This window comes from Sciurus vulgaris (genome assembly GCF_902686455.1).
Source record: "Sciurus vulgaris genome assembly, chromosome: 6".
In the NCBI taxonomy this organism is placed as follows: domain Eukaryota; kingdom Metazoa; phylum Chordata; class Mammalia; order Rodentia; family Sciuridae; genus Sciurus; species Sciurus vulgaris.
In genome coordinates this window covers 117,119,385-117,136,167 of record NC_136466.1, presented here as the reverse complement: position 1 = coordinate 117,136,167, position 16,783 = coordinate 117,119,385, and the positions used below count along the sequence as shown (strand labels likewise).

Below are 16,783 nucleotides of genomic sequence, written 5' to 3'. Positions count from 1 at the left end.
AAACAATCTTTTTCTTCTTTCTAGAGAAAAGCTTTTGTGTTCTGTAAAATATTAAGCATGTTGACAGCAAGACATAAATAATGAACCATCTAGAGCAACATTCCATTTAGCTAACACAATGTGAGAGGCTTATTTATATTGTATTAAAAAAATACAACAGATGAAAAGAGGAGAAGAAACAACCCACCAGAAATGAAAGAATAAGAAATAAACAAGTCTTTCTTCATAAAGAATATCCCATGTATGGATGCCTGTGAGGCTCAGAAATCACTCAGTCCTAGAAGTTGTGAGGCAAGTCTTCTCTGAGGTGCTTTTCTTTCCCCCAAAGAAGTCATAACAGGAATATATATAGATCTATAATGCCTTTCTGTTGGGAAAATGAAAGTACTTTCAAAACAATCTCATAACATTGTGATGGGGGAAATGATGGCAGGTTTTATATTACCTCCAGCATACAGGTGATGGAGGCCCTGATAAATGGAGTTGGTGGCAAAGTCACAAATAGATGCTAGGCCTTCTGATGTACAGTTAGGACTTCGGTAGTTAAATGAAAAATATGTTCCTGGTTTGCTCAGCCTTTTCTCATCTTTCAGACAGAAACTTTCTGATCAGGTTTAACCCTTGCTCATTCCTGCACACACATGCACCCTCCACCCCACCCCAAGAGATAGGGCTCCTGGCTCAGATCTTAAATTTAAATTTTATATTGCAAAGTGATATCACAAACAGTGCTAAGATTAAAAAAATTAAAAAATTCAGTTGGAGACCAATAGAGTGGTGGAAGGGGATTGACAGGGAGGGAAGGGGGCACGGGGAATGAAATCTATCAAATTGTCCTATGTCCATGTAGAGTTATACCACAATAAAGCCCACTTTTATATATAATTATAATATACAAATTAAAAGAGTCATAATAGAAAGGATATCAGTAGAGTAGAGCAGGCAGATGGGGGAGGGAGGAGAGAGGTTAAAGGAAATATACTGAAGGATGTGATTGATCAATGTATGTGCCTATAAAATACAGCATCACAAATTCCACTATTATGTATAATTATAACACATCAATAAAATTCAGTTGGAAAGTCAAACTCATAGAAGCAGAAGGCAAAATGTTGGTTTCTTGGGGCTGGGGTCAGGGGAAAGAAACTGTTGTCTAATGTATATAAAGTTTTAGTTCTGTAAGATGAAAAAGTTCTAGAGAACTTCTGTAAAACTTTCTACTTATACTTAATGTACCATACACTTAACATTTGTTAAGAGGGTAGATTTTATGTAGTTATTTTCTTTAGTTCAATAAAAAAATTTTAGTTGGTATTTGCTATACTCTAACAAACAGCTTTATGGTCAGAAATGGATTTCGTACAACTTTGGCAGGGGTCGGGGGATGCAGGGTTCATTACTATCTGGGGATCATGTACCTGTTGAAATCTGATGAAAGCTATTGATGATCTCCCCATAAAGATGCACATGCGTATTATGTGGTCCCTGAAGCCAACGTCACCTTCAGTGGTTCCATGATTGGCTTAGTTAAAAACCCAATATGTGAGAAAGAACATGGGCTTGACTCAGACCTCTGATCAAATCCTAGGTCCACTTTACTCTGCAACTTTGAGAAACATAACTTAATTTCTCAGCACTGATTTCCTGATCTGTAGAATGAGTATTATACCCTTGAATTGGGTTTTTTGAGGAGATTAAATACATAATGCATATAAAGCATTTAGCTTGGTGTCTGCTGTAGAGTGTGTTTGGTACATGATCATTCCTTTCCCTTATGAGATATTTAGTGGAGCAATGACTCTGCTGTCTGAAGCAACCACCTGAAGCAGGTGCTCAGGTACATATCTACCTGATGTCTGAAGGTATTATACCAGGGGGCATATTGGCACAATTAATCAAAGGCTAGCGCCTTTTAAAGTCTAAATTATTCTGGTTCACCCTGTTAGCCAAATCTTTTGACACTCCTTCTGCATTATGATGGTTCCCCATGGTGTGAATCCCATCTTCCCAAGATAGAATGCAAAACTCCCACATTTCTCAGTTTCCTTGCCTCCGGGGTACAGTCATGTGACTTAGTTCTGCTAATCAGATGCACATACAGAGATGTAGATACAAAAGTGATTTATGTGAAGAAGCAGGTGGGGTGCAGGGCATCCACTTCACAGGCACAGATGGTGGGAGAGGCAGCGTGGTTCTGGAATCATCAGGAGCAGCAATTCCCTTTCCTGCCAGTTCTGCATTGAGGTTCTGGTGGTTGTGCCTGCAAGCTCACTCCAGAGCCTGTTTCTTCAGTTCTTCAAAAGGCTCAGGCAGTTCTAATAATCTTAATAAATCATTTCCTACTTAAACCAGATAGAGTGGATTCCATGGTTTGGCAACTAAGAATCCTGACTTTCACAATGCCAAAATATTCCACCATTTCATTTCATCTTTCTGCCTGCCACAATGATGCCCTTCTGTTAATTTTGCAATGTGGCTAAGTGTAATCCAGGGTCTGATATTCTTTCATGTGGATGGAGTCAACCTAAAAATGGGGCTTTTTATAAATGAGAGCACCACTGTCCTACGCTGACAAGGATCTTGAGTGATGTTTCTTGATGCCTGCAGGGAGGTTCTTGTAGCTGTGGTCCAAAGGGCTCCTCAAATTTTCCTTCTACCATATTCATATTACACACAAACACTGCTTAATTTGGTTGTTTAAGGAAGTGGGAGGAAATGTCTGCAAGTACGAAAAATAATAATGGTTTGAACATGCAATGATTATTTTATTAAAAGGAGAGACTCTTCAGGAAAAAAGCTACCTTACTTCATAAGCAGATTTTTTTCCTCCTAAAGTACTTAAGCTTCTTTTCATTAATCTATGTAGGTTTTAGATTGAGTTAGCATTTTTTTTTTTCACAAACAGACATTTAGTCAAGCTAGTTAGAAGTCACATTGTGGCAATAGTCATAAATTTATTCAGTAGGTGTTTATCGTGAACTACTGTGTTGAGCAGACATTGTGCTGGGTGTGGCACATAGGAGATGATACGTGCAGAGGATATGGCATGCTCTTGCCCTCAAGATTCTATAACCTAGTTGGAAGATAGATAATCCCAACATGGTGCAGTGATAGGATCTGTTCTTGCCAGAACTGGAAAAAATCTTTTTTCTGCCAGTGCATTCTTTTTTTTTTTTTAAGTATTTTAACCTTGAGTAAGAGAGATTTTTCTTCTCATACTTAAAACGTTAATGGTTTGCTAACATTTGGAGGAATGTATCACTAATAGCTTTTGGATTGCATTTATACGTCTTCTACCTGGATTGGTGACCAGACGATTTGGGTCAGCACACCTGTATTTCTTAGGGTTCCTTGCTAACAAGAAACAGCTGACTTTTTTAACTCCATCAGAAGTAAGTTTCTTTGGTGTCTCGGACTAAAAGGAAGAGCTAGAGAAAAGGACTTGAGAAAAGTACTGGAACCACAGCAACTCTGGATGTCATTAATAGGAGTTAATTATCTTATTCAGACATTGCAGCAATGTGTTATTCTTCTCAAGATTCAAAGTTCAAGGATAGCTCATCCAGAATTGACAAGGCTATGACAATTCAAAGGAAACAGGTAATTCCTTAAGAATAAATTGGGATGCTCTTCCAAAAAAAAGAAGGCAGAATGGCTATGGTATAGCCCAGTTTCAAAGATGTCTGCCACTATGTGGATGTCCCAAGTGTGTGGCTCCTATGGCACAACTGTGGACATTTTTCTGGGTGGAGGTTGGGCAGTAGCATTGATGTTGCTACTTACAGTGGTACTCCTGCTCCAAGATGGGCCACTCGATGAGGACAGGATAAGAAAGCAATACTTTTCTTGAATAAAGAGAAAGGAGGAAGGGAAGAATTTGAACACTGAGGGCTGGAGTGGTACTTTTCAACCTTAGCTCCCTTTAGAATCATCTAGGAATTTTGTTTTTTAATTATGCATTTTGAACTAATTTTAGACTTATAGAAAAGTTGCTTTAAAAAATTACAAAGTTTTGAATATCCCTTACTGTTTCCCCTAATGATAATATAACCATAATTATAAAGAATATGCAACTGACATTGGTACAATATTATTAACTAAACTATAGATTTAATTCAAATTTCACTAAGTTTTCCATGAAATGTCCTTTTATTTATTTTTTTCCAGGATTCTGTTCAAGATTCCACCCTGGAGTTAGTTGTTACTTCTTAATTTCTATAGTGGTTCCTCACACTTTCCTTATCTTTCACAAACTTGATACTTATGGAAGAGTATAGATTATCCATTCTGTATAATGTCCCTCAATTTGGTTTGTTGGGTTGTCCCATGATTGAAGTGAGATTATGTATTTTTTAATGAACACCAGAAAAATGAGGTTCTTCACCCTAGTAAGGGGTTCAGATGTTGTCATGTCTTATTACTGGTAATGTTTATATGGTTAAGTTGGTGTCTGCTGGGTTTCTCCGTTGTGAAGTCTCTCTTTGCCTTGCATTGGTGAGTGTTTTGGGAAGTACTTTTTTTTTTTTTTGCGGTGCTGGGGATCGAACTCAGGGCCTTGTGCTTGCAAGGCAAGCACTATACCAACTGAGCTATCTCCCCAGCCCGGGGAAGTACTTTGAGACTGTGCAAATCCTTTCCAAATTCTGCCTGATCATTTTAGCACACATTTTTGTGTCTTGTCAACAGGAATTCTATTGTGAGGAAGAGCTGTTTCTGCTTCTTTCCCAGTTACTCTTTATTTCTTCATTTATTTTTGAGTCTGAACTCACAGATACGTATTTTATCCTCTGATTTAAAATCCAACACCATCATCATTTGTTGCTCAAATTGTTCCTGCATAACCAGTGAGGGTGCCTTTAGGCTGGCACCTGTGTTTTTCTGACCAAGTCCCATCTTTCTGTGCGCATTTCTTTAACTTGTGATGCCAACATTTTTTAGGCTCATCTTGTACCTTTCCTGTCTCAGTCCTAAAAGCAACTACTTCTTACCTAGGGAACTTGTTAAAACCAGGTGACAAACTCTAACCCAAACCAAGCAAATATGAGGATCTTGGAGGTGGGGCCCAGGGATTGGTATTTTGCAAAGCTCCCTAGGTGATGCCAATATGCCCCTGAGTTTGAGAACCAGTCAACTAGAGCAGTGTTCTTACTTTCTTATGCCCACAAAGCCCCTGGGGATCTTGTTAAGGTTCTGATTGAATAGGTCTAGGGCAAGGACCCAGATTCTGCATTTCTAACAGGCTCCCACATGACTTATTGGCAGATAACATTGAGAGGAAAGGGCCTAGAAGAAAATATATCTCAAGCACAAAAAATCCTTAAAAATTACCACTGGGAGTGCAAAGGGGCTTGTGACTAGGGAAAGAATATTTGTTAGGGTGCTGTTTGGCATCCTTTTGTGCTCTAATGGTTGGGGTTAGCTGTGAAGAAACTACTTGCCATGCAGTATAGACAAAGTTAAGGAGATTGCTTTAAAAGAATTGAAAACGGAATATGGAAGTATTTGAAAGCAAACTTCTATAATGGATAAAAACAAGGAAATGTGTTTGCTTGTCTTCTATTTCCTCGATAGGCAGAGTACTGAATAAGTCTTTTTGAAAAATGAAGAGTAATAATAAAAGAATATTTCATGCCAAAAGCATAACAAAAAATCCCAGATGTGAATATCCATCTTGGAAAGACAAATGAAAAGACTGGAGTCTTCTGTGGGAAGTAGGTCACCATTTTGAATTTTGTTTGAACAGAATCCTCGAGGGAACAGTGTCCTGTGTGTGTGTGTGTTTCCAACTGTTTTTTGAACATGCATTTTCCTGTCCAGCTGCTAAACTACTTTTGTCTCCTTAAGGTGGTTGATCTCCAACAGAATTAAAAGAGTTCCAAGTAGACAAACTGCAGTTAGTCAAGTTCATTCTAGCCACTTTTTACAGAGGTGTGCATATTTTTCCTATAAAATGGTTCTTTGATTTCCAAATTAGGACCATTTTCAGCATCTTTAAGTCTTAGGATACTTGATATTCTGGGGTGGCTCTTAAAAAGTACAGATTTGGGGGCTGGGTTTGTGGCTCAGTGGTAGAGTGCTTGCCTAGCATGTGTGAGGCACTGGGTTCAATCCTCAGCACCACATATAAATAAATGCATAAGGCAAAGGTCCATCAACAACTAAAAAATTAAAAAAAAAAAAAAAAGGAAAGATTCTAAGAACTTTGCGTAGGGCCGTGGGACCAGCATGTGGGCTCCCTTGATGATCTGATGTAAATGCTCCACATATGACCTATTGAGATATATTGATCCAAGAGAGCAGATCAGTAGACACAGCATATATCCCCTTTGGTCCATCAAAAGCATATGGTTTGGTTATTTATTTGTTTATTTATTTTTATTTTTTAAATTTTGATTCATTGTACACAAATGGGGTACAACATTTGTTTTTCTGGTTGTACACGAAGTAGAGTCACACCGTTTGTGTAATCATACATTACATAGGGTAATTTGGTACCAGGTATTGAACCCTGGGGCAATTAACCACTGAGCCACATCCCCAGCCCTTTTTATTTTTTATTTTGAGACAGGGTCTTGCTAAGTTACTGAGGCTGGCCTCGAACTTGAGATCCTCCTACCTCAGCTTTCCAAGTTGCTGGGATTACATGCATGTGCCACAATGCCTGGCTAAAGAGTGTTTTAATTTGCTAACAAAATTTAGTTTCCCATCTGTCTCAGCCCCTAGGTTAGAGAATCAGACAGCTGCAATTCTTGTTATTATCCTTCCTCCACCATTCTTTTCTACCATCATATAAAAGTTCTTTTACTTATCTTCTAGAATCTTGTGCTGTAGCCCACCCTTCCCTAGAGCCTCAGACACAAACAAAAGCTTGAGGGGATATGAAAGCTTTTCAACCTGGCTAGATTGTCAGAAACTACCATGGTCTTTATCATGCTGCATTCTGAGGGGTAAGTCAGAAAATCCAGTCTAGGTTACCTTTTGGTGGAGGTGTATTTTTGTCTCAAATTGTACTTTCGTAGTCTCAAGGGCAATAGGCAAATTCATCATTAATAAGAGCAATAAAAATAATTTACCAAAGATGTATAATATCATCATCTTCATAATCCAAAGATAATCTGACATTTTTCATTTTCAGAGCATTAGTCAGGAACTTGTAATTTTGCAAAAATGTTCATTATGCGTTTATGACACTCTATGGATATAAGAAAGAATAATAACTGGTTTCCATTTTTTTAGTACTAAATGTAAGCTTGTCAGAAAGTTCATGATATTGGGAATAGAAGAAAGGTGTGATGACTTGTGCTGGAACACCATCTGCCAGAGTAGACAGTCAACTGGCCCCACCCACACAGCAGAGACTGGCAGAGACCACAGGGATCCCCAGAGGTGATTTCTCCCATCTCCTAACAATACAGAAACCAAGGCTGAAGTTCAATCAGAAAACACAATGAGCACTCACTGGGTGTACAGGGGTGCTCTTCCCTGAACCAAACACTTGGGAGCACATCCAAAAGAATGTATAGAGGCTGATTATAGTTTTCACATATCTCAAAAATGTGATATGAGAATAATAAGGTACTTCATTGGGTTAATATGAGGATTCAGCAGATTAACATTTGTAAGGTGCTTAAAACCTTGCCTGTCATGAAGTAACTCCTGTTTGTGGAAAAATTAATCTGTGCCCAAGTATATTTATTTCTTCACATATTCAATTAAGACAACAAAGCCCTATGGCTCTTTATAATCTATATATACATAGATACTTAGAAAAGTTGACTGTTCTGAGTTGGTATTATACTGGGATGCTTAAGAGTGCCTTGGAACCATATTGCTGGGTTCAAACCACTAGCTTGCTGTGTGACCTCTGGCAAGTTATTTGACTTTGCAGGTCCTCAGTTTCTTTCCCTGTGAAGTGGGCTTAGTAAAATATATCTCATAGGGTCGTTACCAGGATTAAGTGAGACCATCCATAGAAGATGCTTAGGGCTCAAGCAATAACTATTATCACTCTCACTGTTAGGAATTCAGACCATGTCCTTGCTGTATCCTTCCCAGTGTACTGAAAGGCAATCCCTCCTCTTCTTCTATGTGAATGACTTGCTTAAATCATCATTTCAGTTTGACTGTGCTGAATCAACCACATAGGGGCTTAGATAAAGACCAGTTCTCCTGACGAGGAAAGTCATTGTGAGGCTCTGGTGAATTCAGACCGCCCCACTGAGCTCCCTCTTCAGCCTGGCTCTCACAACTTAGCCAAGTCACTAGAATCGTTCTTTTGCCTCAGCAGGTCTTCACATCCCTGTGGATAATTCTGAAGTGTCACAATGCGAGCCTGACAGCCAGAGTCCATTTTGCAGTACAGCTGTCTATGGGCAAGAGAGCACATCATATTGCCTTCACCTTCATCTGGGGGAAAGAAACTGAACTGGACAAAGTTACTGGTCTAATATGATGAAGCCCTTTGTCTGTTGTATCACTTGTAAAAACTGTGGAAGCATAAAAGGGCTCATTAACTGAAGGGGCTTTCAACTTGTGTCCTTTAGTTCTTAAGGACCTTTGGCAAAGCTGTTTTGACAAAGAGAAATCTAAGATTGTGGAGGACTCCTGGGCTCAAGGACCAGCTTGTGTTTTTCTGTTACTCTCCTCTCTTCTCCCATGGCATACTGTCTTTAAAAATGAATAATGGTGCAATATTATGCAATATCAATTTCTTGCCTTGACCATAAGCTCCTTAAGGGTAGGAGACCTGCCTTATTCATCTTTGTATCCCCTACAAGCACCTGGCACACATCTCAATCAACATCTGTGGAATTGAAAGTGGTTGAATTTATACCCTAGATCAAGGAGCTTGGAATGGGACTAGAGCTGAAGGCAAGCAAGGAACCATTTCCTTCCTGCTGAACTGAGCGCTCCCTTTCAAAAAGGACATTCAAGTAGCCCCAAAAGCTCCATCCTCAAGTCCCAGGGAAGGTCTGAAGGTGATTCTATTGGTGCCTTTGGTGAAAGTTCTTTTTCTTAGTTCTTACAGGAAGGAAAATAAAGCACCCTCTTCTGCATCTTGGTGGTTTGCAATCCAGGGTTCAGAGAGAGTAAATTGGAAATGTGAACTCTTTTCATCCTATGCCTAGCTGATGTAGCAGACAGCTAGGAACACAGAGCCTGTTCTAATTCAGTTTGGTTCTAATTAGATACAGGGGAATATATTTGTTATTTTCCTTCTTTCCAAAAGGTGCAAGTCTTTAACTTAACTTTTTTAGTTTATAAACAGAAATAAAGATAAAATAAGCTTTTGAAACTCTCCATGCTTGTGTGTGTATATAATATATAATATTATACGTGTGTGTGTGTGTGTGTGTGTGTGTGTGCGTGTGTGTATGCTTTATTCCTGTCCATACACAACATTGCTATTAATGTCTCCTTTTACAGTTGAGGAAACAGGCCCAAGGAGATTAAATACAAAATGAGAGGCTGGAGGTCAGCTCGGTTTGGATGCACTCTCTATACCACGGACTTCCCCCTATTCCCTCAGCAATCTGGTGGGTGCGTGATTGTACATGTTCACATTTTTCCTTTTAAAGCCCTCCTCCTCATCAGTTTTCTCCTTTCTACTTCTTTCGAGACAAAGTCTAGTTCTCCAAGGTCTCACCACCCTCTCAGCAGTTTCTCTGGCATCCCAAAGACTGCCAGCCCCTCCCCCGCTAAGTTCGGAGTCCCAGCGCTTGACTCCGATTCCGGGCTCCGCTCCCCTCCAGGGACCTGTGCCTGGTTGCGACACCCCGCGCCTCTGCGCTCCTCCGGGACCCCGGAGCCTGCGCCTCGGCCCCGCCTCCTCTACCTGACGCCCGCGCCGCCCGGGGCGCCGCAGCCTCCGCCCATCGGCGCGCCTGCTTTTCCATTGGTTCCCGGGGCTGCCCGTCTCCTCCGCTCCGTCCCGGAGGCAGGTTTTGCCGGAGAAGCCGCAGTCCCGGCGGCTCGGGCGCAGCGCGGGAGCACGGTGGAGCGCCGAGCGCGGATCGCGGATCGCAGCGGGCATGTTTCCCCGCGTAGGAGTCCGCGTCGGCCGCCGGGCCCGGGCAACTGCTAACTTGGTGGCGGGCCCCCGCGGCCCCGCCGCGGCCACGTAGTGGCCGGCGGGGCTGCCTAGAGCCTGGGAGCGGCAGGGCGATCTAGCCGGAGTCCAGCTGCCCGCGGCTTCCCCCGAGGCGCCGAGTGCGCGCGGTGCCCGCTGCACCTCCGGCAGCACTTTGGCCAACTGGGAAATGGGGGAGAAAGTTTCGGAGGCGCCAGAGCCAGTGGCCCGCGGCTGTAGTGGCCAAGGCGCTCCGACTGTCGCCCCTGCGGCAGCCGCCACCTCCTCACTGGGCGCTTCCTCCGCCGAGTCCTCCTCGGGCTCTGAAACTCTGTCGGAGGAAGGGGAGCTGGGCGGTTTCTCCCGCAAGTCGCAGCAGCCGGCGCCGCCCGGCGGCGCCCTGGGTGCCCGGCCGCCCGCCGCTTGGGCTCCCGCGCGCGTGGTGCTGGAGCGTGGAGTCCCTACACTGCCGCTGCCGCCCTCCGGAGGAGCCGCGCCACCCGCGCCCGGGGGCAGCAGCGCGTCCCAGGAGGAGCAGGACGAGGAGGTGGGCCCCGCTTTCCCCCAGCTCTCCTTCTCAGGGTCCCGACTGCCAGGGCGATGGCAGCTCCCCATCCTATGCACGCACGTTGGGCAGGGACTCCCAGTGTCATGGAGAGGGGAGGGATTCCTAATTCATCCAGGGTCATGACAGGATCCTCCCGGGTGGGTCCTTGGTTTCCTTGTGCTGTTACCTCCGTGTGTGTGTATCTACATGTGCTGCCTGATGGCGTGCTTTTAAAATGTCAAAGTGGCAAACTCCTTAATGCCTGTGAGTGCTTGGGTCAGGCAGCGAATGGATGCCATCTGGACTCCTGATTTGTACCCACAACTGAGATCTGATTCTCCTGAGTGGGCGTTGCTAACCACGGAAGCGCTTGGGTGAAGAGGGAGATATGGTGTAGGGGGCAGGGAGGGAGCTTAGCCACGAAGTTGCAAGGTGGGGTCTCAGTGGCGTCAGTCCCTGGTATCGCCCAGGGTGGTTTTGGCGGGTCGCTGCAGCACGCGTCCTCCGGGATAGGAGGATTCGCAGTGCTTGTCCAGCAGTGCCTCAGCTTCCATTCATACTTGTTTCCAGGGTGTCCGGTGGACTGTTGTCACCAAACCGAGTAGGGAAAGCCCTACCTTGTTCGGAGGACTTGGTCCTAGTTTCCTGGAAGGATGTCCGTTTAGAACTTGTGGGTTCCTTCTTGACTAAACTTCAGGGCTCACCTAGCTGCTATCTCTGGTTTGTTTATTTCTGCTTTGGAGGACAGTGAACGAAGCATAAGGTTCTTCGTGTCTCTAAGATTGTTTGCTTTGGACTCTCTTTGTGGGGAAGTCATTTTGATTAGGCAGGGCCATAAATAAAACATTACCCTAACATAGCCTCCTTGTGAAATCAATTTCTTAGTGTCAGAGTAGTTAGCATTAGTAAGTAATTGCCTTTGTCCCTAGAAGAATCACACTGAGGCCAGTGCCCTGTTGGTAGCCCTCTGGTTCTCCTTCTTGAAAGCAAAGACTGAATCTGCATGAGGGGTGTGGAGCAAACCTAGCCTGACTGAGATGGAATGAACTGTAGCTGGTGGTTGGCCAAGCCTCTGGCAGTAACCATGACCCATTTCCCAATGCCTCTGGGGATTCCAAGGATCCCAGTCTGGTGCCTGGAGATTGGCTTTCTAAACGTGCTTCTGTGTGAGACCTTGGGCCTGATCCATTCCTGAGGTTCCATTCTCTAATCTGTATAATGAGGAACGTCAACGTGAAGTTCATTTCCACACTAATACTTCTTTTTTCTGATCAGGAATTTTAGATGGATTCAAAGTTCAAGATTGATCCTAGTGACAGGGTACCAGAAGTTTTTTGAATACCACACTTACACAATGCTTTGTCCTGGCAGAGAGATGACCAAGTCTTGTACTGTAGCAGCATTTCTCATTGGTTACATCTACCTTTGAAGATTAGGCATGGGCTAGGTATTCATCTTGTAACTTCTGACCTAACTTTTAGAGTTGAGCATACTGTCACTGGGAAGCTGGGACTATAACTTAAAGATTTACTGCTAGATCCCAAGCTGGTGTTTTCATGGGTAGAAAAGATGGTAGAGTTAGTTGCCCTGTGTTTTCTGTTTAGCTAGGAGGATGTACCTTGGTAAATGACAAGGTCTGGCCGATAGAGGGGAAGGGAAGTTGGGAACTTCTCACTTTTGATCCCAATTCTGTAGCTGATTTATTGCCTGGCCTCAGGGTGACAGTATTTTACTTTCTGGGAAGTGGATATAATAATAGCTTATTTCTCAGGCAATGCAGCGAGAATTGTTTGATTGAAACACATTTGGAAAGTGGAATGACTAAATAACATTGGCCACTGTTTGAGAAATCTCAGAATTGGATGTAAACGGACACAGTATTGCAATTTATTATATAACTTAACCTGTGTCAGGGGATGCTGGAAATTATCAAGGAGTGAAATCTTGACTTGCCCTGAGAAGTTTGAGGCAAAACTAATGCCATGTAGTTTATCTCCCCGACTCAACAATATAGAAATGATAATTTTGGTGAGAAGCGTAGAAGTCCAGTGTACAAGTTTTTGTTCTTACACTGGTGACAGGACAGTGAGGTGGGTCTTAACTTTTTGTGCAACTGTGGGTCTCTTTGAAAATTTTATGAAAACTATCTTGTCCTCTCTTTATAATGTGCACACAATTACAGTTTCCATTCCAGAGGGTTTAGGAATGCCAGGTTATGAACACTTTAATAAGTCCTGGGTTTGATTTCTAGTTCTGACACCCTGACTAGGGGTGTGATCATGGTCCACTTAACTTCTGTTAAGCCTTAGTTTTCTCACCTATTAATGTGAATACTAGTAATAGTGTTGTTATGGCCATTTTATACATGCCATCAAGTTTAATCATAGCACGAAGCTAATATACAGTATTGAGTGCTGTATTAGCTTTTTGTTGCTATGACAAAATACCTACGGGGTTGGGGGGAACATTAAGGAAGAGAGACTTATTTTGGCTCCAAGTTCAGAGGTTTCAGTCCATCCTTGCCTGGCTTTGGTGTTTTGGGCCTGAGGTTAGGCAGAAACATCATTGTGGAAGGGTGAGGTGCAGGAAAGCAGTTCACCTGTGATAGACAGGAAACAGAGACAGAGGATATAGGGATAGGGTATACCTTCCAGGGCACACCCCCCCAGTGACCTACTTCTTCCGACTAGACCCTTACCTGCTGAAGTTTCCACCACCTCTCAAATAATGCCATCAGTTCTGAACCCATCAGTGGATTCATCCATTGATATGGACAGTTCATGATCCAGTCGTTTCCCAAGAGCCCCACCTCTGAATATTGCTGCATTGGACAACAAACCTTCAACACATTAAACTTTGGGGGACATTCCAAATCCAAACCATAACCAATGTCAAGTAAGTATTAATTTTTTAAGTTCATTTGTATAAAATTTCGTGAAGTTGAAGTACAAGGTTGAGCTGGCCTGTTATTTTAACATATAATTTATATGCAATCTATTTTCAGAGAATCTGAGACTGTCTCATTTTATTAGTATAGTTTAGTCTCATTTTATTAGTATAAGGTGGGAAAGGGGTTTTATTTGTCTCTGTTTGCATTATGGCACTGAGTATAGGCTTACACTGTGAGTGGGGTGTCAGATTGATTGTAGGGTTGCACTGAGTGTGGGGTTACATTGTAGCAAGTGCCGGGTATAAAGCATCCAAAGGCTTAAGTGCAGCTCTTAAAATGAAAAGAAATTCATCTTAATTTTAAAATAGTTATATCTGGTTTAGGAGAGTCATTATTTTCCAGATTTGTTTTTTCTTATCAGAAATTTATTGCATCAGTTAAAAAAAAAAACAGTAAACTTCAGGTTTCTCTTGTATTATTGCAGTGCTGATTTTTTGACGAACTTGTTACAGCCATTTTGACTGTATCTGGTAACGCCTCAGCATTTGATCTACTTCATATTTTATCTTCTATCAATATTTGTAAAAATGCACAGAGTTTCATACACTTAAGTCAGTTCAGTAAGTTTTTGGTATCTTAAAATAGTAGTTTAATGTGGCAGTGATGGTAGCTTAAGTGTTTTTTATTTTATTTTGTGGGGCAGGGGAGCTGGGGACTGGACCTCCTGCATGTGAGGCGAGCGTTTCTACCAATGAGCTACAGTCCCTTAATACATTTAATAAAAATGTGTTTACTACATTTTTATGCTTAATAGCCAACACACAAGAGAGAGGCAGGTAACTGTTTGCTTAAAAGAACTGCTTCTGCCTTGTCCTGTCTGTGTGGGCTGGGGAGTAGCCTGCCTTTCGTAGTTAAGATGATCGAGATTGGAAAATTGTTCCCCTGACAACGTTGCTGATATTTGCTTCAGGCATTCTGCCTTGTCTTTTCCCCCAAAGCACCTTGGATGACTCCAGTTTTCTCACCTTAATGGGAATACTAGGAACAGAGTTGTTATAGACATTTTATACATGCCTCAAAGGCCACTCAGGTGGCACTCAGGTTGATTGGTAAACTGAATGAGAGCAGGGGTTGGGTCTGTAGCCCAACACCATGATCAGTAAGCATGTTGGATGGATCAGAAAACAATGCCATCTTTGAAAGCAGCTGCACATTTGATTGCAGTGTGACTATGTGTATTCACTGTGTTTTGTCTGTTGTGAATTATGATGCTCATACCTCTGGACCCTCATCCAGAAAAACCAAGTGGATCAGAGCAGACAATATCACTAATGGGGTTTTGAGGTAAATTTGAACAAAGTCACATCACTGAGGGTCCACTTGGAATATCTTTGAAGGGACTGGCACAATACTTGTCAGTAAGTCATCTTTTTACTGGGTGTGTTGGAACTGGAAACTTTCAGAGATTCTTAGAATGGCAGAACGGGACATGCTTGTTACAATACTTTCCAACTTGGTGTATACAGCCCATTTAAGCCCTGCTGCACAGGGACTTATTTTATTGGTATAAATTGGGAAACAGTTTTCCTTAAAAACAATAGACACAATTATGGTCTGCCTTAAAACTGTTTCATTAAATGGTATATGAGTGGCAATCATTTTGGGTTTGTTTGTGTGGGTTCCCCACATGGTGGTAATGCAGTGGATGAGTTTCTGGTTTTCATTGGTGAAGAGGGTAAATAGCAAAAAGTTACCATGAATGCAGCCAACCCTTTCATTTAATTTATATTGTATTAATCGTAACAGCTACACCATTTGAAAAGAGAGGTGCATAAATCTTGGCATATTTATTTAGTCTACTTTTTGACTCACTACTTCAGTAAGAGCCATGAGAAAAGCTGTCAGTCTACCAGTGTGTATTGAGTCCAGCTCCCAGGCATCATCCTGAGAGCAGAGATGGTTTTGTCCTCAGGGAGCTTCTCGACTAGAGGAGGAGCTAATAACTAAACACATGTTTATTAACTAATTGGTTTTAAAGGTGGCAGCCAGGAGAGCCTTCTGTGAGGGAGTGTTGGATTGCACCAGGTGAGCTGGTGAGGAGTGCTCCGGGCAAGGACAGCCTCAGCTGGAGAAGTGATATTTGAGCTGAGACCTAAGGGATGAGGAAAGGGAGTGAGGAGGCAGGTCCCAGGAGGTCCTGAAGTTGAAGAGCATAGGGTGGAGCTGTGCTTTAAGAGGAAGCTGGCTAGCTTGGTATGGAGGATTGGAGGATGGGGACAGGACACTGGTAGATGTTCCGGAGGGACGTTGCAGCTGGGCCTTACAGAGAGCCCTTTGGACTTCATTCTGAGAGCACTGGAAGCAAGGAAGTAATACCATCAGATTCATCTTTTGGGGAGACCAAGCAGCATGAGATCCACTTGTTGGGGATCACTCAGATCCTCTGTTTAAATGTTACAGAGTTGCAATTGATAACCTGAGAAGATGCCATTGTAGTAAATAGAAAGTAGATGAGATGGGGGAGGATCATTCCTGGTACATTAGGTACTCCAGGCCAATACATAAAAACTGTAATAGGAAAAGAAGTTAGATCTATTCCAGAAAACATCTTAGTGTGAATATTAATGCTACTTCTCAGTGTGATATCATCTTAAGCCTAGTATTTTCTCAAAGGAGAAAAGTTAATTGATATGAGCAGAGAGAAGAGGGCCTTGCATGTGCTCATTTCCATAGTAAATTGTGGGGTCCCCTTTACCCCAGCTGCACAATAGGTAACATGGCCTGAAGGTTATGCTTGTGTTGACAGGAAGTCTGGTGTTCCTGGGCTAATAGGTACTACCAGAGTCTGAATTTTCTTCAAGAGGGAAAGGGTGGCTTTTACCCCTTCTACCTCTGGTCTGAGGCATTCCAGGAAATGTCAAATAGCAGGTGACAAAGGCTGTCCATCTACTCAGACTAGGTGCACACAGTGTGTGAATTCAGTTTCTTGTTTTCAGGTTGAACCCCATGAGGAGGGGTGCACAGATGAAAGAGTGCTTGTAGACCTGGTCTCACAAAGAGAAGCATCCACAAGCCTGTGGACTGACCTTGGAGAATACTTGGTAGGGTAGGCTATGTGCATGCCTGCACACGTTTTAGAAGAGATGATTGTTTTTAGATGAAGGATGCCCTGTCTATGGAGCTGCTGAGAAATAGCTGGTGTTTCTTTCCTTCATTTCTTCAGGGCCAGCAGCCAGTGCCTCCCAGTTTGGAATCAGGGTCTGTAGTACCTAAAGTT

General features: G+C 42.6%; 1 protein-coding gene across 9 annotated transcripts in view; it reads left to right on the top strand.

Annotated features, from left to right (window-relative positions):
• The first annotated feature begins 10,120 nt into the window (after positions 1–10,120).
• MAST4 (microtubule associated serine/threonine kinase family member 4) overlaps positions 10,121–16,783 on the top strand; it is a 556,979-nt gene continuing 550,316 nt past the window's right edge. For all 9 annotated transcript variants that reach the window (XM_079144856.1, XM_079144854.1, XM_079144853.1 and 6 more), the window contains exon 1: positions 10,121–10,616. In XM_079144856.1, coding sequence (XP_079000982.1) covers positions 10,260–10,616 — 357 coding nt within the window. In that variant the 5' untranslated portion in view covers positions 10,121–10,259. The remainder of the gene's footprint in view (positions 10,617–16,783) is intronic.